Here is a 27,484-nt window from a genome sequence, read left to right as displayed (position 1 = left end):
CATGTCTGAAACTGGGAAGCTTTTGCTTCCCACACTTAGCTTCCCACACTTAGTTGTCACACACAGTATTTGCACTCTGACTTTGGCAGCCACCCATCATTGTTTATTCATACCAGTGATCACTAGGCAGAGGCGCTCAAGAAAATGTATTTCCCTTCAGTCTATGGCTAACCAGTAAAAAAAAAAAAAAAAAAAAAAAAAAAAAAAAAAAAAAATGCACTTTGTTTTCTTTTCCAAAAAGAGGCAGAAACTGATTTCTTCAAAGTAAAAAAGCACCAGGAACCCATTCTAGGCTTTCCAAAGTTAGGCACATATTAAAAAGAGTATGCAAAACAGGCAGAGAAGTAGACCTGCTGACCTGAGAAGCTGAGTGGGAAGCATGGACTTGCCAAATTACCTAAGTGACCTTGAGCAATCCAGCTAACTTTGCACAGTTTCCCCTTAAGTAAAGTGAGGTGCGAGTACAGATGAAAATGTATATAAAACATAGCGCTTAGAACCCTGTACAGAAAGTTGCCCTCATCACAATGAATGTCAGTCAGTACTAGCTCCAGCCAGCCCATCAAGAATCCCTCAGGGGGATCTGTCAGCATTCGTTCAGGTCTGTTGGCAGTAACCGAAACTAATGTGAGCTAGTAGACTTTGAACACTGCTAAAGGACTTCCCAAGAGAACTCAGATGTAAAAAGCTGGTTCATTCTGTCAAGAGGCCAAAAGTCTTGGGCAGGCTCTTATTTTTTCAGGACACACGTGACATGAGAAGTCATGGGGGCTGACTGCAAGGACACAAGAAAAACATACCCATACCTTGAAGCCCCAGGACATTCAAGACTCAGTTCGGCAAATGGATTAGCATCTTTCAGGAAATACCATGAGCTCTACTGACCTACTCATCAGGTGTACCTTGCACCCCTAGCTCATCCCCTCAAGGGGACAGTCCAATGGGGTTACCACCCAATACTGAACACTATGACAGTTCCTGTAAATCCAGATGAGTGGAGGGCATGGGGTAATGGCTCTTGAGCAAAGAGCCAGTAGGCAAGACTGGACCCGAAGGCAATACTGTAAACATCTTTACATTACAGGATTGCCTTCATGTCCAGGTACTCAACCTTGTCTATAGCATGAGTCACAGCAACTTTATGCAGAAAGCAACCCCAAAGTTTAAGGCCATTTATATGACCGTTGTTGATCTGGACAGCTTAACAACCCTCTTCCCATCCTCCCCATTTAGCAGCACCCAGATTCTGCTTTAGAGGACTACCTTCTTCCCAATGTAGTCTGGCCAAAAAGTGGGTACATGACACAAGATAGCAGCAAGCCAATCTCATCCTCGAATCTGAATCCTGAGAGAGGCTTCTGAAATTGTCGACTCCTGGCTTTCTGGAGTGTGGCTGAATTCCTCACCCCCTCGCCCCCAAAAAAGTTCCCAGAAATTCATTTTCTGCTCAAATTCATCAAAATTCGTTCTCATTCCTTAGAACTCACATGAAATGTGCTTCTTTGCTCAGCCAGTGGCTGTGGGCATGGTCAGTACTTCCTCAGGCCAAAAAAAAAAAAAAAAAAAAAAAAAAATCCTATTGAGGAAAGGGTCACACCTAGTATTTTGTCTTGAAACAGAGGATTAAAGATGATGTAAGGAAAGACACTGAGCTAACAGAGAACACAGAACACCAAGGTAATGCTGAGCTTTGATAAGCAAGTCTCTGTTTTTCTATGTTCAGGGAATGGCACCAACAGAAGAAAGCTGGCACTGCTCAGGATGTCTTCTTTCAGTGACTGCCATTAAGCATACTGCATATGCTCTTATCCTTTTGGGCCATAACCACATTCATCCACTTGTTATATTTCATTTTCAGAAAGGCATCATTCACTGCACTCAATTTGTCTAACAGAGTATAATCAAGGGTTTTTTTTTTCAACATTAATCAAGAAATTCCTCCATCTGCAAAAGTCAGGTTATGCCATTAAATACAGCCAAGATCATAAAACACAAATGTTATTAAGGTCTACTGAATCTTGAGATTTATTCACTAGAATACACAGGGAAAGGGAAAAAGTTTGCCCTTGTGAAAGGTGTGTATCATTTTTTAGAAAGAGCTTCTGAAAGCCTCAAACATGTGTGACTGTGCTAATAGCCCTTACAAAGGTATTTTATACAATCTATGCTGAGTCAGCTAGGAGTTAACAGAAGGCTGGATGCAGACGGTAAAACAACCCTGCAGATCTGTTGTTATTAAGGATGACCTTTGGAAGTCTCAAACTGTAACCACAAAGGTTGTTCGCATTGCATTCATACTGTATGCACACATACCTGAAAAGCCTTCCTACCAGTAACATTTAAAATAAGCACACTTAATACTGCCAGTCACATGTACGGAATGTTCATTCTGTAACTGTGTGTGGCAAACCCAAGATATCCCACCATTCCAATAAAAAAAAAAAAAGGCGAGGAAATAGCTTTAACACACCATTAACGTATGCTATTACACTTTTCCAGTGAAAGATAACAAAGCCCATATAAAATTTAAAGACAGAGGAAAAACTCGACTTTCAGCCATTTGTATCTCCCTTAAGTTTTCATGCCCTGCCATCTGGAACACTTACCCACTTCCCTTCCAGAAGTCCTCTAGCTCTGCATTAGGGATCTTGTTGCCCCTGACTGACACCCACATATGGAACATTTGGCATGCCTCCATGGCAACACGGGAGCCCTGAAGTTTACAAAAGCGTTCATGTGAGAGAGGATGCTCACACACTCCTGCCCAATCCTCCAAAGATGTACTAATGATGCTAACTGACTACATCCAAGGAGCCAGAGGAAAAATAAACTGAGGGTTGCAGAGAACCCACTCAAGCTGTCACTGCAAAGCTGGTCCTCCCAAGAGCAAAGGAAGCAGCATGCAATCTAGCTCAAGTCACATCTACTTCACTCTTAAACTTCTTCCTTCAAGTGGGGCTTCCCTGCAAACAGGACTGGTCTTCAAAGTCTCCCAGAGCCCCTCTATCTTAGCCAGGTTGCTCAAGTCAATTTTATTCTTTCCCAACAGGATCCAGTTGGAAAATATCAAGCCTTTAGAATGCAGCAGCAAGGGAAAGGGGACTACGCAGCAACGGGGAGTATGGGAGAAGCTCTCCTGGTGTTGACTTAGGGATGAAGGCGCCAGGCTGCTGCCAGAAGTGGGGTCACCAGCAGAAGAACTGTTTTCTCTGATAAGGATGTCCCACCATTTTCAAGCTGTTCGTTAAAGTTACACAGGTCCTTCTTGCAGCAGTGGTACTTTAGCTCGCTTTCCTTCAAGTGGGTTGAAATGTCATTGAAATTGCAATCCGCAAACTTCCAACACTGGTTATATACTTGTAACCCTGTGGGGAGACACACATACAACGGTAAGAAAGTAAGTGGGAAGAGTTCTGTATCTGCCTTTGAACCCTCAATTCTATTTCGTATGTATCCTGTGCAAGTAGAGACATCTAGACAAGATGCTCATCCCAGGTGGGTTATAAAGGAGAACAATTAAGTAAATAATGATACACCTCTAGAGCTTTTCCAGAAAACCAAGGGTCTCATCATAGCCAGTATAGTTGTGGGGATGGGGAGAGGAACAGGCATTTATACTGTTAAGAGGGAAATCTGCTAATATCTGCCAAGATTTTAAACACATGCCCCCTTTGATCCAGCAATTCCACTTTCAGAGTTTACACTATGAAGTTACTTGGGGTTTTCTTCCTTTTCCTTATTTTTATTTTTATTTTTTGGAGATAAGGTCTCACTTTCTTGCCCAGTCATCTGGTCTTGAACTCCTGGGTTCAAGTGATCCTCCTGCTTCAGTCTCCCAAAGTGACAGGATTATAGGGGTGGGCCACCATGCCCAGCCAAAGCTATGTATAAAAGAGGTTAAGATATATGCTCAAGAATGGCCACTGCAGCACTGAACAGTATCTGTACAGAAAAAAGCCTGAAAAAAACTCAGTCCATTAATTTTTTAAAAGTGTTTAAAGAAATTACAATAGAATTTCTTACAATGCAAGTCCATGTAGATAAGAAATGACATGGGCCTACGAGTGTTAACATGGAAGGAGCTTGATTTAAAAAAAAAAAAAAAAGGTGGGGGATGGGCAGAAAAATAGGTAAATTGGACTCCATCAAAATTTAAAACTTCTGTGCTTCAAAGGACATTATCAAAAAATAAAAAGATAACTCACAGAAAGGGAGAAAATGTTTGCAAATCACATGGAAAACACTAAGCGCGGTGGCTCACACCTGTAATCCCAACACTTTGGGAGGCCGAGACGGGATAATTGTTTGAGGCCGGAAGTTTGAGACCAGCCTCGTCAACATGGCAAGACCCCCCTCTCTATTTTTTTTTTAAAGTCATATGGAAGAGCATAGTATTCAGGATATAAAAAACATTCTTAAACTCTACAATAAAAAGACTAACCCAATTAAAATATGGGCAATGAGGCCAGTGTGGTGGCTCACACCTGTAATCCCAGCACTTTAGGAGGCTGAAGTGAGAGGACTGCTTGAGGCCAGCCTGGGCAACATAGTGATATCCCAACTCTACACACAAAAAAAAATTTTTAAATTAGCCAGGCAGGGTGTTGCAGCTTTAGTCTTAGCTACTTGGGAGGCTGAGGCAGGAGGATCACTTGGACTCAGGACTTTAAGGCTGCAGTGAGCTATGATTGTACCACTGCATTCCAGCCTGGGCAACAAAGCAAGACCCTGGCTCTTTAAAAAAAAAAAAAAAAAAAAAAAAAAAAAGGGCAAAGGATTTGAATAAACATTTCTCCAAAGAAGATTCTCAAATGGCCAATAAGTACATGAAAAGATGCTTGATACCATTAGTCATTAGGAACATGCAAATCAAAATCACAGTGAGATACCACTTTATACTCACTAGGATGGCTAAGATCAAGAAAATGGCAAATAGCAAATGTTGCAAGGAAGTGGAAAAAATTGGAACCCTCAAACATTGCTGGTGGGAATGTAAAATGGTACAGATACACTGGACAAATCTGGCATTTCCGCAAATAGTTAAAGATAGAGTTACCCATTTGACTGAGCAATTCCACTCCCAAGTGTATATACTTCTGCCATTCTCTGGAAGGATTCCCAAGTAATTTAATGGTGTTATCATCATGGAAGAATACACTTCATTTATGTTTCTATTGAGTTTTTAAAATTTGCCACTTGGATGATTTATTTTTAAAATATTTAAAACTTCATTTTAAAAATCATTAGATTATTCAGTAATACAGGAAAAGTTTCTATAAAAACATGCCATCATGGTCCCATTTTTGGAAAAATAGCCTTGGGCACACAGGAAAATAAAGGCCAGAAGTATATGCTCCAAGTATATTATCATTTTTTAATATTCAGAAAAAGCATGTTAGGTGAAAAATGTATTAGTTGAGAGTGGTGTTATGGCAGATTTTCTTCTCCAAAAATAACTGAGTGCCTATGTGCTAGATACTGGGGCATAAGAAGGTATTTGTCCTTGCCCTGAAACTGTTTTCTTATCTTCTGTGCTGGAAAGAAAAAAATGCAGATGCATACTTCCTTATTTCAGGTTTGTAGCTAATTTACCCAATTCCATGAAAAGCCTGGAACACAACACTTCTCAGTTTATAACTGCAGGCATAACTGTCCTTTCCTTCTCCTCTGAGGGGATGGGTATCTGGACTGGAATTTAATGAAGTTTGGTCAAGTGGCAGAGTCCAGATAGAGTATTCTAGAAATGCCTCTACTTGCTGGAGTCTTAACTAAATAACTGGAAGCTTCTAATATTGTGCTAGAGGCTGCTGGTGATTCAGACAAGTTACTGCTTTATGTAATAGTAAGTAAGCACTGGAACTTGAAAAGCTTTAAAGCTATCAGAATTTTAATTAGGGAAGCCTAGCAGCTTGGGGAGAACAGACAGTAATTTATTAATCATTGCTACCAATTAATCATTTACTATGTGTCCTGCAGCATACCAAAGTGCTTTACTTGAATTATCATATTCAAATAATTACCAGCCTTACGATGGTAATCTTCTCACCAAAGCCAGCCTCGGAATTATCCACATAAAAGTGGATTATATCAGAGTCCCTGGAGTGTTAGAGGTTTTCTCCTCCCCACTCTTTTTGAATACCTTGGCTCAAGTCTATCTAAAGCCAACAGTCTTCAGTTGTCCTGGGCACCCTTAAATGTGGTCCTTGTTCAGAACGTCATTATAGCAATGACTACTCAGCACTGTCATCAGAGGCCCCTTCAAGACTAATTTAACCTGGCTTATACTTCCATGGTTTATACTGCTAGGATGCTAGTAAATATTGGTTGAATTAGCAGCCAACCTATCTCTCTTCTAGACTTACTTTGCATAGCACCATCATATCCGTCGCTATGCGAACGTCATAGAGTACAGTTACACAAACTTACATGGACTAGCCTAGTACACACTCAGGCTATGTGGTATGTCCTGTTGCTCCTGGGCTACAAACCTGTACAGCATGTTACTCTACTGAATACTGTAGGCAACTGTAACACAGTGGTAAATATTTGTGTATCTAACCATATCTAAACATAGAAAAGGTACAGTAAAAATGTGATACAAAGATTTTTTAAATGGTACACCTGTACAGGGGGGCACTGACCGTGAATGGAGCTTGTGGGACTGGAAGTCAGTGAATGAGTGGTGAATGTATACATTAGTGTACACTACTGTAGGTGTTTTAAATATTGTACATTTAGTCCATACTAAGTTTATTTAAGAAATCAACCCTAGTTTGCTGCCACTTTACTTTAGAAACTTAATTTTAAATGTTTTTACCTTTGTAATAATAGTGTAAGACACAAACATGTTATACAGTTGTACAAAAATATTTTATTTCTATTCTTTCTTTATAAGCTTTTTTATTTTTATTTATTTATTTTTGAGATGGAGCCTCGCTCTGTCACCCAGGCTGGAGTGCAGTGGCGTGATCTCGGCTCACTGCAAGCTCCGCCTCCCGGGTTCATGCCATTCTTATGCCTCAGCCTCCCGAGTAGCTGGGACTATAGGTGCCCGCCACCATGCCCAGCTAATTTTTTGTATTTTTAGTAGAGACAGGGTTTCAGCATGTTAGCCAGGATGGTCTGATCTGCTGACCTTGTGATCCATCCACCTCGGCCTCCCCAAGTGCTGGGATTACAGGTGTGAGCCACCACGCCCAGTCAGAAGCTTTTTTATTTAATTATTTTTTTTTATTTTAAAAACTTTTTTTTGTTGTTGTTAAAAACGAAGACACAAGCACACACATTAGCCTAGTCCTACACAGGGTCAGGATCATCAGTATCACTGTTTTCCACCTCTTCATCTTGTCCCACTGGAAGGTCTTCGGGGGTAAAAGTACGCATGGGGCTGTCCTGTCCTAGGACAACAATGCCTTCTTCTGGAATACCTCCTGAAGGGATCTGCCTGCTGAGGCTGGGTTGTTTTTCTTTTTTGCTTTGTCTTTTTTTTCTTTGTAGAAATAAAAGAAAAAAAAAGCCTTGTTCTGTCACCCAGGCTGGAGTGCAGTGGCGCAATCTCAGCTCACTGCAACCTCTGCTTCCCGGGTCAAGCAATTCTCCTGCCTCAGCCTCCTGAGAGGCTGTTTTACAGTTAACATTTTTTTTAAATAAGTAGAAGGAGTACATGCTAAAATGATTTTAAAAATATAGTAAATACACAAGCCAGTAACACAGTCATTATAAAATATATACTGTACATAATTATCAAAATATCAAGTATTATATATTGTGTTATATTTTAGTTTTGTAAGAAACTACCAAACTGTCATCCACAGTAGCTATACTGGTTTGCATTCCCACTAGGAATGAATCAAAGTTCCCACTGCAGCTGGGCATGGTGGCTCACGCCTGTAATCCCAGCACTTTGGGAGGCCGAGGCAGGCAGTCACTTGAGGCCAGGAGTTTGAGATGAGCCTGGGCAACACAGTGAAACCCTGTCTCTACTAAAAATATAAAAATTAGCTGGGCATGGTGGCTTATGGCTGTAATCCCAATTACTTAGGAGGCTGAGGCATGAGAATCACTTGAACCCTGGAGGCAGAGATTGCACCACTGCCCTCTAGCCTAGGTGACAGAGCAAGACCTTGTCTCAAAAAAAAAAAAACAAACCAAAACAAAAAAACAAAGTTCCCATTGTTCCACATCCTCAACCAGCATCTGGAGTTGTCAGAGTTGTGGAGTTGGGTCGTTTTAATAGGTGTGTCTCATTTTTGTTTACATTAACCATTTATAAGAAATTTTGGGATTTAAGAGCTGGAAAAAGATCTTGGCTCTGACCTCTCCTCTCCTCCCTACCTCTGCTGTCCAACACATACATTTCATAAATGAAAAACAGAGGTGGAAAGAACTAGCTGGTGGCAAGACAGACGTCAGTGCTCCTAATTGCTGCTCTAATATTCATTCAACACATAGTAATTGCTCTGATCATCTCATTTGGAAATTATACTTAGTTTAATTATACTTAGTAGTGAGGAGTCCAAGAGACACAGTTGATCAAGCTAAAGAGCCAGGTCTTCTGTGCTCATATATAATGACCATGTTTTCTCTAGGGGCCTTACTACGCTTTCTACATTAACAGTGAATGAACACGGTCTTCCAATGGAGGCAGAGGGACTGGTCCCCTACAGAATCAAGAACTCTGAATGGAGGGTTTGCAGTTTTAGCTGCAATTCAGCAATTTATATCAAAATTATCAGATGCTCCTAGTTTTTTAGACAGGGTAACTATAATTTGTCTTTGGTTATTGAGGGATTTCTCCTTTCTGGGGAAGTTAATCTTCTTTATCTCAGGCTTTTGTGAACCTGTGGGTGTCCCAAGGCTTTTCTGAGTTTACCTGACATGTTCACCATTTCTTGATGTTGACATTGGGGGGAGTTGGTGTAGAAGATCTAAGAGTACAAAGAATCTTGTGGAGTGTTTTTATGATTAATCTCTTAGAACTCTAAGCCTGGGGGTTTTACCTTGGACACTAAGAACATTCTGAAACCATCATTCCTCGCTGGCATCATTTGCACACATCGATTCTATCCAGAACCATACCAGCAAGAACAAAGGGCATGTCTTTGCTGGTTTCTTTCCTCTGTCTACCACTTCCTAAACTCCATTTTAACAGGGTTGATGGAGGTGAATATTCCGTAGTCTCACAAATTTGGAAAATGCAGACTGGACAGGACTGGTGCATGTTAGTATTGCCCACCCCCACATTCATGAGCACGTTGCTCTGAGGCTACCGAGCCCTGGTACCAGATGCTGCCCCTCGCAGGCACACCTCCTACTTATCCCTCTTACCTCCTACTTGTCCTTTGAGTTCAGCTTGAGTCTCCTCAGGACTCTAAAAATACCAGATACCCCATAGAATGAGACAAAGGCATACATAAAGTCATGTAGGACAGTCAAACAGGCCTTTGTCATGACTTTAACTGTATGTGTCTTTTCTTTATCTTTGCATCCCTAGCTCCTAACCTTCTGCTGGGCACACAGTAGGTTCTCCAAGGTTTGGGAGGCAGCACAGGGCTTCTGTTAAAGGGTACAAAGCTTTGGAAACAGATGGATTTCCATGTTCAATTCCTGAGTTGGTTACTTGACAATAGTTTGCTGCTTAATCTGAGCCTCAGTTTCCACATTTATCAAATGGAAATAAAAGATCACCACCCTTAGAAGTACAAAACATTAAATTTAAAATGCATGCACATGTATACATATGTAACAAACCTGCACGTTGTGCACATGTACCCTAGAACTTAAAGTATAACAAAAAACAAAGGCATGGACAAACTGCTTTACCCAATACACACCTGTTGCTAATAAACAGCAGCTATTACTTGATCCAAGTCTAATGGCGATTACAGTGGCACAATTTTCTTCCCAGGCACTTATTACCCCTTTACATTTAGGAGACAGACAGGGCAGGCTCTTACCAGCTCTGGCAATGAGACACACATCAAAACCAGATGAACAATTGATGGCTGTTTTGCAGTCAGTAGTTGGGTTAGAACAGCTGTAGCACTGCAGGCTATGACCTAGAATCAGGAAGAAAGTAAGGATCTCTTAAAGCAACACTGACTTGTTCCCTGGCAGCCCACCATCTCCATTAATATGGGCCCAAAGTCGGCAACTTGTGGTATACTTCCATTCCCGCACAAATGTATAGCGGTCATATCTTTCCAAATTGAAACTACAGTTCCAGCAACATTTTTTGGAACCTGATGCAAGCACAAAGAAAATATCCACATTTGAAAATCCATCTAACTGTGCAATTGAGAAGCTTCCTCCTAACCTGCAACTGGAAGGAGATTAGTCTGCAATGTAATGATGTGTTAAGAGGAAATTACCAAGAGAAACAAACAGAATTCTGTGTCTTCCAAGCAATGAATATGCCCAATTAAATCACATCCTTGTGGGTTGATGATCAGTGTCTGGCAATACCTATCTGCATGAAAATACATTTTCAAAAATGAAATACGTAAAATGTCATCACAGATCAGTATTAACAGATGAACATCTGCAACTGATTTGATGAGAGGGAACACTAATTTTGAACCTCAATTAAGCAAATGGTTATCCTCCTAAAAAGAATTCTATTCCCCTCATTGGTAGATGCGTATTATATGGTTGGGCTCAATTATTATGTTGTGAATTTTGTCAATAAAAAAAAAATCTGTGAAAATTTTGTTTCTTCTCTTATTATTGAGGTAAGTCTCATAATACCCTTGATTTTGCCTCTTGACCTGCAAAGCTTAAAATATTTACTATCTGGGCCAGGCGCGGTGGCTCACGCCTGTAATCTCAGCACTTAGGGAAGCCGAGGAGGGTAGATCACCTGAGGTCAGGAGTTTGACACCCGCCTGGCCAACATAGCGAAACCCCGTCTCTACTAAAAATACAAAAATTAGCCAGGCATAGTGGTGCGCACATCTAATCCCAGCTACTTAGGAGGCTGAGGCAGGAGAGTCACTTGAACCCAGGAGGCAGAGGTTGCAGTGAGCCAAGATTGCACTACTGCATTCCAGCCTGGGTGACAGAGTGAAACTATTAAAAAAAAAAAAAAAAATTGCCAGCTGGTCCTGTACAGAAAAAGTTTGATAACTTCTGGGATAAGGTATCATTACTGAACTACCTGCTTCTAAGGGACTGACCAAATGCCAGGAGTACACATTGTCAAAGACAAGACAACAGCTGTGCACTTTAAACCCATGGCCATAGGAGAGCTGGGTACCAGCAGACATGTGAGGGTCATCTTACGTCAGAAGCAAATTGCCTCCACTTCCCTAGTTTGAAAAACAATTATTGCTCGCAGTCAATTCTTAGGACTCATCCTTGCTAGCTGTCAGGTTTTACTGGGTTATTTTTCCTTCTCCATTTTTATAACAACAGTGACAAGAAAAGATGAGTTACAGTCCACATGTGTGATGGGGAGAGACTGAGGAAGCAAGAGTTGGAAGGAAATCGTCCTGGTTTGTATAGATAACCCCTTTTCCATCATCAGAGATAAACTATCTTCCTGCCATGTGACTTCTGCCATGTAATCAGTATATGGCAGAACCCACCTGTGTGAAAAGACATTTTCAAAGAGGAAACATGTAAAATTTCATAAAAGAATGTCATGGTTAAACCAAGTGTGGGTTTTAGAGCCCAAGAGCTGACTTCTAGTTCTAAGGCTGAAGCCTAGGTTTATCACCATGGAAAGAGGAGATTTTTCAGTGGAAAGTCCAGTGGAAGGAAGGTGGGTCCTCACTTCCTGAGCACAGAGAGGAACCCAGTTCTCTAGAGCATCTGAAATGGCCATGCTTGCCCTCACAGGTGTGAAATCCTACCCAACAGAGGATCCCTCTGACTTGTGAAGGTTCCAGATTAATGCCTTGAAATATTAGTTTTAAAAAACAACAACAGTAACAACAACAACAAAAACTAGGCCAGGTGTGGTGGCTCACACCTATAATCCCAGCAGTTTGGGAGGCCAAGGTGGGTGGATCTCTTGAAGCCAGGAGTTTGAGACCACCCTGGCCAACATGGTGAAACCCCACCTCTACAGAATATACAAAAATTAGCCAGGCGTGGTGGCACATGCCTGTAATCCCAGCTATTCAGGAGGCTAAGGCACGAGAATCACTTGAGTTTGGGAGGTGGAGGTTGCAGTGAGCCAAGATTGCACCACTGCACTCCAGTCTGGGAGACAGAGCGAGACCCATGTCTACATAAAATAAAATAAAATAAAAATAAAAAAATAAAAATAAAATAAAACCAACCTCCTCCTTCCCCACTTTTTTGCAGATAACAAGACAGATGTCTGGAGAGGTGACGTGACTCACCCAAGGACACCTGGCTACAAAGCAGCAGAGCTGGCGGCAGCCTCGGCAGCCTCGGGGCCTGTGGGCAGGGCCCTATCCACCGGCTTTGTTTGTTCTCCCCTACTGTCAGCCTGTGGCTGTCATGACTGTATGAGAAGGAAGCCACAAGGAGAAGGCACAAAGATGCAGTTTTTCTCTGGTCCCTTCCTTGTGCCCGACGTGTATTCATGCGCATGAAATGGAAAGAATCTAAGATGACAGGTCATTTTTGAGGGTCATTTTAAAAGGTTACCTGTAGATGTGGATTTTTGTACTGACCAGATTCTGGGCTCATTTGGCTTCTTGAGAAACCTTTAGAGGGAAAGGCTAAAACCCATGGTTGGAGCGTCTGTGGGCAAAAGTATTCATGGCAAACACGTTCATTCAGTGTTCAAATATCTGTGCATTGATGTGCTAAGCTCTTCATAGGATTGTTAAAGCTTTTCATAGGATTGTTAAGAGAAGTAGGCTCAATTATCTTCATCCCCATTTTGCAAGAGAAAACTAAGACTAAGATGTTAACTAAACTGTTCAAAGCCACACAGCTACTAAGTGACCGAGCTGAGCTCAAACTCAGGCTGTCAGTTCTAAAATCCAAGGTTGGTTAACCATGATGTTCTAATTGACCTGAGTGGGAAGAGAAGGAAACTATAGATTATGGGGGAAACCGAGGTCAAAAACAGGGCCAGGTGCAATGGCTCAGGCCTGTAATCCCAACACTTTGGGAGGCTGAGCTAGGTGGATCATTTGAGGTCAGGAATTCTAGACCAGCCTGGCCAACGTGATGAAACCCTGCCTCTACTAAAAATACAAAAATTAGCCAAGCATGGTGGCATGCACCTATAATCCCAGCTACTCAAAAGACAGAGGCACGAGATTCGCTGGAACCTGGGACACGGAGGTTGTAGTGAACCAAGATCATGCCACTGCCCTCCAGCCTGGGCGACAGAGTGAGACTCTGTCCCCCTGAAAAAAACAAACAAACAAACAAAAAAACAAGCAATAGGTCAGTGGACAACGGTTTGATATTTTAGCCACTAAGCCAGGGTAGACGAGATTTCCCCTGGGCTACGAGAGGCAGAGTTCAGAGGAAAGTTCCACTGCAGGGTTCTCAGACCCTTTGGGCAGCAGCAAAGAAGGCCTCTCATCTGTGGGCGTGTGAGCTTCACATCTCAATTCTCTGAGAAAGGGCTGATGTGCAACCCAAGACTTGTCACAGAGAAGCTGATGGTCCCAAGCTTGCTCCATAAACAAATGCAGACTGCTAGAAGTAGGATGTCACTGGGCTATTAAAATTCTAGAAAATATTCCAACTTGAGCAGCAGAGACAGAAAAAAAGAAGGAACAAAGAAAAATGAATAAATAAAAAATAACTATAGAAAAAATATAGTGTTTTAACACAGGTGAACCACATAACTGTGCACCCTGGCTAGAATCAAAGAAGTGGAAGGAGGGGTGCCACGACTTCTTTTTCTGCTCAGAAAGGGAGAGCATGTTAAAGTGTGTCCTGGGGCAAGTTACTACTTTGCCTTCATTTCCTCAGCTGTAATATGGGAGGCAATAGCACCGACCTCCCAGGATGGTTAGACGGATTTAAATGAGACAGGCTCTGGCACAGTCCCCAGTAAACAATAAGCAGTCAATACATGGTTGCTACTAATATTCTAAGACATGCTACGGTGGTGTGGAAATCTTTTTTTAAATTGCTCACTGTATTGCTATTTCCTTTTCTGCTCCCCCCACCAACCATATTTATAAAAAACAAAAATCCAGCAGCAGCTAAGACGTTATACCAACATGACACAGGCAGGCAACCACATCTGACCCTTACAATGAAGCATGTGTGTTTCCACTGTTATAGAAGTTGACTCAGAAGCACACAATTTCCTCCAGCAACCAGGGGAAGGGGGACTGAGGGGAAGCGGTGGCCCAGTGACAGGTGGCCTGGAGCAGGAGGGAAGAGCAGGGACTCTGTTGCCAGACTGTGTGTTCACATTCCAGTGTACCACTTCTGTGTGTTATCTGACAAGTTATTAATTTTGGGGGGAGCCTCAATCTTGTTGCTTGTAAAACAAGGACAAAAATACCACCAACTCCATCAGGTTGGCATGAGGATTAAATAAGCAAATACACGTAAAATGCTTAGAGTAGTGACTGGCACATAAATGCTGTCAGGGTTAGTTAGCTGCTGCTGCTGTAACTATGACCATCATCATCATTAAAACATAGGAGGGGCCGGGTGCGGTGGCTCAAGCCTGTAATCCCAGCACTTTGGGAGGCCGAGACGGGCGGATCACGAGGTCACAAGATCAAGACCATCCTGGCTAACATGGCGAAACCCCATCACTACTAAAAAATACAAAAAACTAGCTGGGCGAGGTGGCGGGCGCCTGTAGTCCCAGCTACTTGGGAGGCTGAGGCAGGAGAATGGCGTAAACCCGGGAGGCGGAGCTTGCAGTGAGCTGAGATCCGGCCACTGCACTCCAGCCTGGGTGACAGAGCGAGACTCCGTCTCAAAAAAAAAAAAAAAAAAAAAAAAACCCTGGAGGAGCCCTGGAGCAGGACTGAGCTCGGATGGCTCTAAGCAGAGTGGATCCCAAATGGACTTGCACAGCACTCTAAGAACGGTATCCACTGGTGTCCCCAAGCAGCTTATGGTGACAGGAGTGAAACTTCAGCCGCCGAGTGTTGACCCACCCCTGCCAAAAGCCACTTTGTAACCCAGGACGGGGCGGTAACTCAGGAAGATGCCCCACTGAGGACAAGGTCATAACACAGGAAGGAGCTGCCATACAACCCCAGACCTGTAACACTGGAAGGCAAAAGAAACAAAGCCAGGCCTAGAGGAGGAGCTGGGGCTGAAACTGAGGCTTAAGAAGGGAGTTCATGTCCAAGGCAGCCTAGATCCCTGTCCTGAGACTAGAGCACTCACCTGAATGGCAGAAGACAGCCAGGACAAGCAGCAGCCCAAACAGGACAGACCCTCCTTGGATTCCCATTGTGATTGTCCACAGAACCTGGAAGGAAGGGACAGGCAGGACTGTCAGGAACCAACAAATGACTGCTGGTTGTCTCAAAAACCAAGGGCTGGAAGGCCAAGGAGGCTTCTGAGAGGAACATTTACAGGGGAAGTCAAGGCACACTGAATCCCCAGGCCATGCCCTAGCTCTAACCCACAGCACCATATACCCTTCAGTAGGCTCAGTCCCTATAAGCCCCAGTGTGCACTACCACACCATGGGAATAACACTATCTTCCCCATCAGGGTTATTGACTCAAACGACAATATGACCAAATTGACTCATACAGCCACTGTGGTTCCCACTCTACTGGCCCCACTGCAAGCTGCTGGCTGAAACAGAGGGCCACTTCTCTGAGCCATAGCACTACGTGAATCAGACCAAAGGGGTGACTCTGGAAGGCACCAGCATGCATTCAGCAGCAGAACAGGGAGCAACGGCTTAGCATACCTGGAAGCTCTGGCTCCTCACTGTAAGAATTATAGGCCGGGCGCGGTGGCTCAAGCCTGTAATCCCAGCACTTTGGGAGGCCGAGACGGGCGGATCACGAGGTCAGGAGATCGAGACCATCCTGGCTAACACGGTGAAACCCCTGTCTCTACTAAAAATACAAAAAACTAGCCGGGCAAGGTGGCGGGCGCCTGTAGTCCCAGCTACTCCGGAGGCTGAGGCAGGAGAATGGTGTAAACCTGGGAGGCGGAGCTTGCAGTGAGCTGAGATCCGGCCACTGCACTCCAGCCTGGGAGACAGAGCCAGACTCCGTCTCAAAAAAAAAAAAAAAGAATTATAATGGGGACACTTGCTTGCTCTCTTTGGGCACATGAAGAGAGGTATTGGGCAACTTTGTAAGCTTCCATTACGCAAATGCCTAGATGTGTAGTGATAGCATCAGGTGAGAAGGAAAGGGTGAAATGCTTCCAACCTACCCAGTAAAGAAGCTAAGGCATGGGGAGGTTTTGAACTTGCCTAAGTACAAAGCATCCATAGCAGAACTAAGAAATTTCCCAACTCCAACCCTACATCCCTGAACCCATCTTGAAAAAAGGAGGTGGCAGCGCCTGTAAACCAGGGTACTCCATATTCTAGTCTCCAGAGTCCCACAGGCCCGGACAGACAGATGGGTTCTTGGAAGGGTGAGTCACCTGCCCTCCCTAAGTCAGAAATGCAGAGTTCCCTGGGAAACTGACAATCCTGACAATCCTTACTGTCCCTTCCTTCCAGGTTCTGTGGAATCATCACCTCTCACATCTTGAAGGTCATCTGCTACTTAGGAATTTGCTGATACAGGCCAGTGGAGGACTGAGAAGTTCCAGGAAAAGGGCAGGGTCTGACATTGTTCAAAAAAGAAAACAATCAGTGAGTCAAGCCTGGAGATGTGGGTGGTGGAGGTAAGAAAGAGGTGGGTTTATGATATGTGAGGAACCAGGAAGAAAGACAACTGTGGCCTGGCCTTTCCTTACAAATTGAGGGCTCCCCACCATCCACTGGGCTCTGAAACCTACAGCCTGCTATGGGACACCATCCCCCATGTGGACCTTCCTGGGGGCCTGGGCTCCAGCAGCCTGCCTGTTTCCCCATTTTCAGGGGTTTCTGAGTAGGAAGGGTGATTTACAGTCTCGGGTTAGAGAGGGCTCCAGTACACAAGGAACTGCTGCAAGTGAGCAGGGAGAGGAAGGTACTGGTCTGAGGTCCCCAAACAGAGAGCTCCAGACACTTCCTAAAAGTTAAGCATAGCACGATCGGAACCTGGGTATTATAGTGAGACCCTGTCTCTACAAAAATAAAAACATTTTAAAAAATTAGGCTGGTGTGGTGGCCCGTATCTGTAGTCCCAGCTACTTGGGAGGCTAAGGTGGGAGGATCGCTTGAGCCCAGGAGGTCAAGGCTACAGTGAGCTGTGACTGTGCCATTGCACTCCAGCCTGGATGACAGACCAAGACCCTGTCTCCAAACAAACAAACAAACAAAAAGCCAATGTAGCTACAATGTCAGGCATCCCCATGGAAGGAGGAAGGAAGGAACCTCCTGACCCGGGTTAGGCACTGGAAAGATGTCAGGCTGGCAGGAGCTGCCGGCTCAGGACACTTCCCTTGGAATGGTCCTTGACATAAATCACACCACCACAACACACAGGGTCCCTGACGGGGAGCTGTTCTTTGACGAAGTGCCTTAGAAAGAACTGGCCTGGGCGGAGCACGGTGGCTCACGCCTGTAATCCCAGCACTTTGGGAGGCCGAGGCGGGCGGATCACGAGGTCAGGAGATCGAGACCATCCTGGCTAACACGTGAAACCCCGTCTCTATAAAAATACAAAAAATTAGCTGGGTGTGGTGGTGGGCGCCTGTAGTCCCAGCTACTCGGGAGGCTGAGGCAGGAGAATGGCGTGAACCCAGGAGGCAGAGCTTGCAGTGAGCCGAGATTGCGCCACTGCATTCCAGCCTGGGTGACCAGTGAGACTCTGTCTCAAAAAAAAAAAAAAAAAAAAGAAAGAAAGAACTGGCCTGCTTTCACAGGCGTTCCAGTTCATGAGTCTGGAGGCCTCTGAACAAGGCCAGATAGTTCTGGCTCTGTCACCTCTTTGCTGTATGTTAACCTCTGATCATGCTTTGGCTAGTAAGCATGGGGATACTTATGTGTACTACATAGCACAATGCCTGGCCAAAGATGGCACTCAAAAAGCTGTGGCCACTGTTAGTGCAACTTAGGCGTAATGAGGTTACCTGAGGAAGAAACTGCGTGGGGAGGGAGTGCTGGGGGGTGAAGGGTGGGAAGGCAGACAGAGGGTGATGTGAGGTGAGGAAGCCAGAGAAATACCCTGGGTTGAATAAGCAGGGGAGACCTCAGGCATCAAAGCTAAGGAAGCCCTCAGTTTTCTGGGATGGGTGGGGAGTGTCAAGTCTTATCTTCAGTTCCACATGACCAGCTGGTTGTTGCTATAGCTGATCCCATGACACGCTGCAGGGGAAGCCAAGATGGCAGAGAAAGGAAGTAGCTATGTGTAGATGCCCAGGTCAGGCTGTTTGATCAAAATAAGACCAGGCCTTTAGGAACCACTGCCAAAATACGAATTTCCAAGAGCAAAACGTTCATATGGAGTGTGTGTATGTGTATGGGGGGCGAAGGAGGGCGGGAGGCAGAAAAAGAAATAGCTGATTGTTTTAAGGCTATTTTATAAATGCCCTAAAATGTAGATGGTAACTAACACTAAGCAAGATCATTTACGGCTTTTATTTTTCTTCCTGATTCTTTACTTTTTTCCATCCTTTCCCCAAATATTCTATAATTAACCAAGTATTACTTTTACAATCAGAAACATCAGGAAAATCCACACATGACAATGTTCCTTTTCTAGTAGTCATAAATCATCTCTTTTGGTAAAACTACTCCCTAGTCTAAAACACCCTCCATTTTAAGTAAAAAAAAAAAAAGGAAGATGGTCATAAGTGAAGTGTAGATAAGATGATAAACGAACCAAAAGTGCTGCCATTCCACCCAAACCGAGCACTTAAATGCAAGATACACTCAGAAAGCATTAACATTCAACTCCAAACATCTCAGGACTCATTAATAACAGCGGGTTTGTCCCTAAAGACTGTTCTAATAATATTGCTACTGTTCTGAATAATTTTTAATTCTTCTAAAGAATGCACAACTGAAAAATCCCTCAAAGAAGATACGTAGGGACAAGTCTTCCCCATGATGAGGGAAGGACAGGTTTGGGTGGTGCGTAAGTTGACTCTAAAGCCATTTCCATAATGCGAGTTCTAGGTAGGCCTTTCATCACAGGAATAAGAAATAGTCAAGGTTATACAAACATTCTTTAAAATAGCAACAATTTAGTGACACACACATCCAAAGATAAGGAAATGAGCATATTATGTACACTTCCATGGTGGGGAACTGCATAGCCAGGAAAAGAATGGGCGTGGAAGGCTGCTTACAATGAATTAAGATCTACCAAGCAAATGCAAAGCAAAAAAAGCAGGGGTTGCAATCCTAGTCTCTGATAAAACAGACTTTAAACCAACAAAGATCAAAAGAGACAAAGAAGGGCATTACATAATGGTAAGGGAATCAATGCAACAAGAAGAGCTAACTATCCTAAATATATATGTACCCAATACAGGAGCACCTAGATTCATAAAGCAAGTTCTTAGAGACTTACAAAGAGACTTAGACTCCCATACATAATAATGGGAGACTTCAACACCCCACTGTCAACATTAGACAGATCAACAAGACAGGAAATTAACAAGGATATCCAGGACTTGAACTCAGCTCTGGACCAAGCAGACCTAATAGACATCTACAGAACTCTCCATCCCAAATCAACAGAATATACATTCTTCTCAGCACCACATCGCAACTATTCTAAAATTGACCACATAACTGGAAGTAAAACACTCCTCAGCAAATGTAAAAGAACAGAAATTATAACAAACTGTCTCTCAGACCACAGTGCAATCAAACTAGACCTCAGGATTAAGAAACTCACTCAAAACCACACAACTACATGGAAACTGAACAACCTGCTCCTGAATGACTACTGGGTACATAACGAAATGAAGGCAGAAATAAAGATGTTCTTTGAAACCAATGAGGACAAAGATACGGCGTACCAGAATCTCTGGGACACATTTAAAGCAGTGTGTAGAGGGAAATTTATAGCACTAAATACCCACAAGAGAAAGCAGGAAAGATCTAAAATTGACACCCTAGCATCACAATTAAAAGAAGTAGAGAAGCAAGAAATTAGAATGGCAATCACTAAAAAGTCAGGAAATAACAGCTGCTGGAGAGGATGTGGAGAAATAGGAATGCTTTTACACTGTTGGTGGGAGTGTAAATTAGTTCAACCATTGTGGAAGACAGTGTGGTGACTCTTCAAGGATCTAGAACTAGAAATAACATTTGACCCAGCAATCTCATTACTGGGTATATATCCAAAGGATTATAAATCATTCTACTATAAAGACACATGCACACATATGTTTACTGTGGCACTGTTCACAATAGCAAATTCTTGGAACCAACCCAAATGCCCATCAATGATAGACTGGATAAAGAAAAAGTGGCACATATACACCATGGAATACTATGAGTTATAGTTCTTTGCTGGAAAAAGGATGAGTTAATGGCCTTTGCAGGGACATGGATGAAACTGGAAACCATCATTCTCAGTAAAGTAACACAAAAAGAGAAAACCAAACACATGTTCTCACTCGTAAGTGGGAGTTGAACAATAAGAACACATGGACACAGGGAGGGGAACATCACACACTGGGTCCTGTCTGGGGTTGGGGGGTGGGGGAGGGATAGCATTAGGAGAAATACTTAATGTAAATGACGAGTTGATGGGAGCAGCACACCAACACGGCACATGTATACCTATGTAACAAACCTGCACGTTGTGCACATGTACCCCGGAACTTAAAGTACAATTTTAAAAAAAGAGCTTAAACTTAGTATCTCCAAGAAAAAAACAAAAGCAAATACAGGCACTTCTTATCAAGTTCCTGAAAATGTTTTAGATAGCAAATGTTTTGGGTATTTGGGTAGAAAATGCAATGAGTCTATTTCCACTGTTTTAAGTAGGAAAACGTGTTACTGTCCATCCAAAAACCCCAACCGGCTCCCCAAGTATCAATTAAATATATACACCCACACACATGTGACCCTTGAACAACACAGATTTGAACTGCAGGGGTCCATTTATATGCAATTTTTTTTTAAAGAAAATATATTGGAAAATTTTTTGGAGATCTGCAATTGAAAAAACTGTTACATAAACTGCATAACCTAGAAATATTTTTAAAAATATTAAAAATTTTTAAATTTTAGAAAAATTTAGGTATGTCATGAATGCATAAAATGTATATAGATACTAGTTTATTTTATCACTACCCAAAAACATATACAAATCTATTATAAAGTTAAAATGTGTTAGCCAGACATGGTAGATCATGCCTGTAATTTCAGCACTTTGAGGGTCCGAGGTAGGTGGATTGCTTGAGCCCAAGAGTTTGAGACCAGACTGATAAAACCCCATCTTTACAAAAAAAGTAGCCAGGTGTGGTGGCGTGTGCCTGTAGTTCCAACTACTCAGGAGGCTGAGGTGGAAGGATTGCTTGAGCTTGGGAGGTTGAGGCTGCAGTGAGCCAAGATCACACCACTGCACTCCCACCTGGGTGACAGAGTAAGACCCTGTCTCAAAAAATGAAAACTTACACACACAAACACAGACCATACATGGCAACATTCAAAGTCAAGAGAAATGTAAACAAATGTAAAGATGCAGTATTAAATCATACTGCATAAAATTAACTATAGTATATACTGTACTGTTAATAATGCCGTAGTCACCTCCTGTTGCTACTGCAGTGAGCTCAAGTGTTGCAAGGATCTACTTATCATCAGGGATAGGATTAGTATCATGTGATGATAATTATCTGTGAGCCGTCTGCCTCTCTAGAAAATTGCATATCACAGTGAAAGGTGATCTCTTGCAGTTCTTGAGTATTTTCTTTATCGTGTTAAGCACAATAGTGTAAAACTTGAATGACACATGAGACCCATACAGAGTACCTCTAGTGATGCTGGGCACGCTCCCAAGAAGCATAGAAAAGTCATGATGTTACCAAAGAAACAGTTGAACTGCTTGATATGTACCATAGATTGAGGTCCGCAGTTGTGGTCGCCTGCCATTTCAGACAGGTAATTCATCTTGTAAACAGATGACATAAACTCATGGTATCAATAACTATAGTACAGAACTATAATGGATTTTCTCTTCCTTGTGATTTTCTAAGTAACATTTTCTTTATCTTACTTTATCATAAAAATATCGTAGGCAATACATATAACACACCAAATGTGTGTTAATCAACTGTTTATGTTATTGGTAAAGTTTCTGGTTAACAATAGGCTATTAGTAATTAAGTTCTGGGGGAGTCAAAGTTAAACTTGAATCTTCAACCGTGTGGGGGGGTCAGTTTCCCTAACCCCACATTGTTTTAGGGTCAACTACATATAAACATATATAATATATATTACATATACATGTAAACACATATACATATATATTATATATATGCACACAAATACACATATGTATGCACATATATATGCAATCCAAATAAATGTGAACATAAAGCATTTAACACATCCAATAATTATTTAATAACATTTAAGGAATTCACTCATCAGTATACTTACTGCTGTGAAGTAGGTCTCACCTCCTACACCAACTGGTGCTAAAGACTAGGACGAAAATAAAAGAGGGTCATAACATTGGTTCTCAAACTTTAGGGAGCATCAGAATCACCTGGAGGGCTCTTAAGCAGATGACAGAACTCCAGCCCTAGAGGTTTTAATTTAGTGGGGCTACTGTAAGGCTCAAGAATGTGCATTTGGAGCCAGCACTCGGGGGTTACGTATCTGCTGGTTCAGGGATCACACTAAGAACCACTGGGTTAGAGGGTGACCTGGCATAAGGGCCAGGTTACTTTAGATTGGGTTGGAAATGTTTCTTCCAACAGGGCTATCAAAGAAGCTGTTAGTTCTGATTAAATATTTAGGAGCCGCTTCTACTTTTAAGGGCCCATATGATTATGACATTGAATGCAAGCCATTAGGCAAGACCTTGTGATGTGGTTTGGCTATGTCCCCACCCAAATCTCATTTTGAATTGGAACTCCTAGAATTCCCACGTGTTGTGGGAGGGACCTGGTGGGAGATAACTGAATCACTGGGGGCGGTTTCCCCCATACTGTTCTTGTGCTAGTGAATAAGTCGCACAAGAGCTGATGGTTTTATAAGGGGTTTCCCCTTTCACTTGGCTCTCATGTTTCTCTCTTGTCTGCTGCCATGTAAGATATGCCTTTTGCCTTCTGCCATGTTTGTAAGGCCTCCCTAGCCACGTGGAACTGTGAGTCCATTAAACCTCTATTTCTTTACAAATTACCCAGTCTTGGGTATGTCTTTACCAGCAGCATGAAAATGGACTAATACACCACCAAAATCTCATGGTGAATTTTAATCCCCAGTGTTGGAGGAAGGATCTGGTGGGAGGTGACTGGATCATGGGGTGATTTCTAACAGTTTAGCAACATCCCTCTAGTACTATCTTGTGACAGAGTTCTCATGAAATCTGGTTGTTTGAAAGCGTGTAGTACTTCCCCTCTTTGCTCTCTTCCTCCTGCTCCCGGCAAGTAAGGTGTGTTTGCTTCCCCTTCTGCTTCCACCATGATTCTAAGTTTCCTAAGGCCTTCCCAGAAGCAGAAGCCTATACAGCCCAAAGAACTGTGAGCCAATTAAACCTCTTTTCTTTGTAAATTACCCAGTCTCAAGTACTTCTTTATAGCAGTGTGAGAATGGACTAATACATTTTGGCAAACGTTGCCACCTCCCTCAACATTCTGAGCTCTGTGCCTTCTTCAGGGAACTGGGAGTAAATCTCCAGGAGTGGAGAACTTGAACAACTGCTCAGGGATCGCAGGGCACCTGAAACAATTAGCAGCCACTGCGTTTGTGCTGAGCGCTTTCCATCCATCATCTCAACTACCCTATGAAGTGAAGCCTATTGTTTTACTGACAAAGTGCTGTTAAATACTTCCAGAAATGACCAGTGGAGAGCCTGGCTATCACTAAATGGCCATAAAAGGCGCGCTGCCTAATGTTGGTTTTTGTTTGTTTGTTTTTTGTGGTTTTGTTTTGTTTTTGAGGCCGAGTCTCCCTCTTGTTGCCCAGGCTGTAGGGCAACAAGAGGCTCACCGCTATCTCCGCCTCCCGGGTTAATGTTGTTTTTTAAAAGTCAGCAGTCAGACTCTAAGAAGGGTGCGGCCTGAGCCGACCCAAGAGAACAAAACACCACGTCGTACTTAAAACGTCCGTTTCGGCCGGGCGCAGTGGCTCACGCCTGTAAATCCCAGCACTTTGGGAGGCCGAGGCGGGCGGATCACGAGGTCAGGAGTTCAAGACGAGCCTGACCAACATGGGGAAACCCCGTCTCTACTAAAAATACAAAAATTAGCCGGGAATGGTGGCCCATGCCTGTAATCCCAGCTACTCAGGAGGCTGTGGCAGGAGAATCGCTTGAATCCGGGAGGCGGAGGTTGCGGTGAGCCGAGATCTTGCCACTGCACTCCAGCCTGGGCAACAACAGCGAAATTCCATCTCAAAAAAAAAAAAAAAAAAAAAAGTCCGTTTCGTCCGACACCTGCTTTTCAAAATTCTACATTTAGACCGCGAGGGGACAGAGTAACGGCCGTGACCACGGAGGGCTGACCTTTTCCCCCGGCGCAGTTCCTCTAAACTGCTAGAGCTTCCCTTGAGACGAAAGCGATGGCAGTGGGCCTGGGTGCGAGGCTGCCCGGCGGGGGAAAGGAGGCTGCTTCTGGAGAGGGCGCGCTCCCGGTTTCTCCTTCCTCGTAAATAAAATGAAGCCAGGATTCTGCCAGGACACCAGGCCGCGGTGACGGACGGAAGGGCCAGGCGTCCGGAGGCTCGCCCGGCGGGGTCGAGTGGAAGGCAAGGACGAGGGTAGCCTCCGTAGACCCTCCGCCCAGGCCCAGAATGCCGCCGCCGCCGCCTCGGCTCGGCCCACCCCAACCACAACAGGCCCTGGAGCCTTCTTACCTGGCGGCGCCCGGGATCCGCTTCCAGCCTCGCACTACTTCTGCGCTCAGCCCCCGCAGCCCTTCGCTCCAGCCCGCAAGGCTCCGCCCCCGGATCCGCCCCTCAGGATGCCCTCGCCGTCCTAGGCTCCCGGCTCCCGCACCGCGCAGCCACGCCTCGGCAGGAACCCCCTCCCCTTCCTCCACCCCTCGCGCGGAGCTCAGCCTCCTGGCCCAGGTTCTGAGCAGGCCGGGTGGCCAGGACCCAATGAGCACATTCAAAACGCCAGGGAACTGAAAGTTTGCGGCGTCCTCCTCGGATTTGCTATGGGACATAAAAACTGTAGGAAACTTCCAAAGACTTCTGATTTTCCCTTTTATGTTTTTTTTTTTTAAGTATATTAAAATATTTTTCAAAACGTTTCTGTGCGTCTTGCTGGTGCCCTGGGTGCCCCAAGGCCTGGCTGTCGGGCTATGCGGCCCTGCTGCAGTCTGAAGCTGCTTCCTGCTGCCAGGCTTGGGCAGCATCCAAATAGCCATCAGCCACAGCCGCATCCGTGTCCTGTGACTTGTTTGAAACCCAAGCAAAATGTTATGCGTTTAAAAGCTTACTGGGCTGCTCAGGGACCATTGTTTTGAATGAACCTCTTTCAGTGTCTCTATCAACTTAGCTGGTAGCTACTGTTCCCTAGCAGCCACCAGCGACAGGGACAGAAGAGCAAGAGCAGGGGATCCGCCTGCATGAGTCTGTCCCTTCAGGGTGGCCTCGCCCTCAGGGACTGGATTGTAGGCATGGTTTCAGACACAGCGGTGTGAAAGTTAGAGTTTTTAGTACTTAGGGGCCCTGGGTGGTACACAGCATGCCTACAGAACACACACACACACACACACACACACACACACACACACACACACACACACACGGAGATCAGGGAGCACAGGGAGAGGGGAGGGAGGGACCCACCTACCCACCTTTGGGCCAGCAACTTTATCCAGATAAGTTTCCTCTGGAGAGCTCTAACTGGTGGATTTAAAGCAAGCAGGTGAAAAGGCAGAGGCGGGAGGAACTTGAACCGGAGTTTGAAGCTGCAGCAGTGCCTTAATATCACGTCACTTCATGTTTATCTCTGGCCACCAGCTGGAGCCATTTGCGTGGGATATAGTATTGGAAACTGTCAATGGTGATTGAGACCTGCTTCTGTTATTAAAAGTTAAACCTATTTGAAAATGGATGCTGAGGTAACAAAAAATTATAAGCACTCACCAGAACCGGAACCACCATTTGGAACATTAATATGTGCAGATGTAATTAGAAGTTTCCATTTGCTATTATATTTGGAAAGTGTCCCACTCACTGAAGAACTGGCTGTAAGAACGCCATAGGAGGGAGGGTGGGGCTACAGGCCAAAAGTACAAGTCTTCCTCCAGGAGGATGGCCTCTGTTGGAAAGCATGAGACACACTTTGAGGGTAAGAGTGAGAAGATATTGCATCTAAGGGCTGCTCCTGTTGAACTGGTCAGGGAAGAAGGCATGAGATAAAATTTAAGCAGGGGAAATTATAGATTACTGAATCTCTTTTAGGGAAAATCATATGGTAACTGTCTTGACATGTGTCTTCTACTGTCATTCTGATGGCTTTGGGATGTCAGGGAATGAGTTCCATTTGGTGGTGCTCAAATCCTGGTATTCCTCTATACAAGTGAGAGTTTTTAAAATCAGGATGACTTGCTTTGATATTTAAAGCATGTCTCCTTAAAACAGCTAATACTGTATATTTCCTAAGATGATTTCCAAAGCTCTTTCGTGTGCATTACCTTACACACATCCTATTGGCTATTCCTTCCTTGACACACTTGGCTTCTGATATGCCACTCTCTCCTGGTTTAGTTCCCAGTTTCTTGACCATTTGGTCTTGAGATTCTTTTCCTTTACCCACTAATAATTTGGTATCCCAGGATTAGACTGAGAACCATGGCTATGTGTGCTCCCTGGGAGACTATAGTGTACCTAATAGTGTACCTACTCTTTTACCTCAGAATGTATGTGTTCGCAGATGATTCAGAAGTCTCAATCTCCATCCCTGACCACTCCCCCATCTTAATATTCATATCCAGCTGACTGCTGGACGTCTCCACGTACATGTTCCACAGACATCTTGTACGTAATGTGCACAAATCTGAATTCATCTTTAAAGATTGACTGCTTTTCCTGCATTTTTTTCATAAATGAAACAGAAACCTAGGAGTCAACGTTGACCTCTTCCACTTCCTCACATCTACTCAGCCATTCCTGCCTATTTTACCATTTCAGTATCTCAATTTCATTCCCTCTTCACATTGCTACTGTGCTAATTCAGATCTGTAGTTTGCGTTACTTGAGCCATTACAATATATGTGTTCTAAAACATGTTATCTGAGTAGTATGATTATTAATATGAAATATGAAAGGGTAAGTTTGTCTTCATGGTCCCTAATGGCAGCTGCT

General features: G+C 43.7%; 1 protein-coding gene across 2 annotated transcripts; it reads right to left on the bottom strand.

Moving 5' to 3' along the window:
• Positions 1-1,686: 1,686 nt before the first annotated feature.
• Positions 1,687-25,131, bottom strand: CD59 (CD59 molecule (CD59 blood group)). 2 transcript variants are annotated; one of them, XM_010358356.2, is made up of 5 exons: positions 25,022-25,131; positions 22,601-22,645; positions 15,298-15,382; positions 9,957-10,058; positions 1,687-3,365 (listed from the first exon to the last, which is right to left on the bottom strand). In XM_010358356.2, exons 3-5 carry the CDS (start codon positions 15,362-15,364, stop codon positions 3,148-3,150), a joined length of 387 nt encoding a protein of 128 aa, XP_010356658.1. In that variant the 5' UTR covers positions 15,365-15,382; positions 22,601-22,645; positions 25,022-25,131; the 3' UTR covers positions 1,687-3,147. The 2 variants fall into 2 exon arrangements, with proteins under 2 accessions (XP_010356658.1, XP_010356659.1); XM_010358357.1 differs by lacking the exon at positions 22,601-22,645 and having other exon boundaries at positions 25,022-25,113.
• Positions 25,132-27,484: the final 2,353 nt, after the last annotated feature.

Source organism: Rhinopithecus roxellana, chromosome 15 (genome assembly GCF_007565055.1).
Source record: "Rhinopithecus roxellana isolate Shanxi Qingling chromosome 15, ASM756505v1, whole genome shotgun sequence".
Lineage (NCBI taxonomy): Eukaryota > Metazoa > Chordata > Mammalia > Primates > Cercopithecidae > Rhinopithecus > Rhinopithecus roxellana.
The sequence above is the reverse complement of the archived record's forward strand: the minus strand, read 5'-3'. Positions and strand labels throughout refer to the sequence as shown.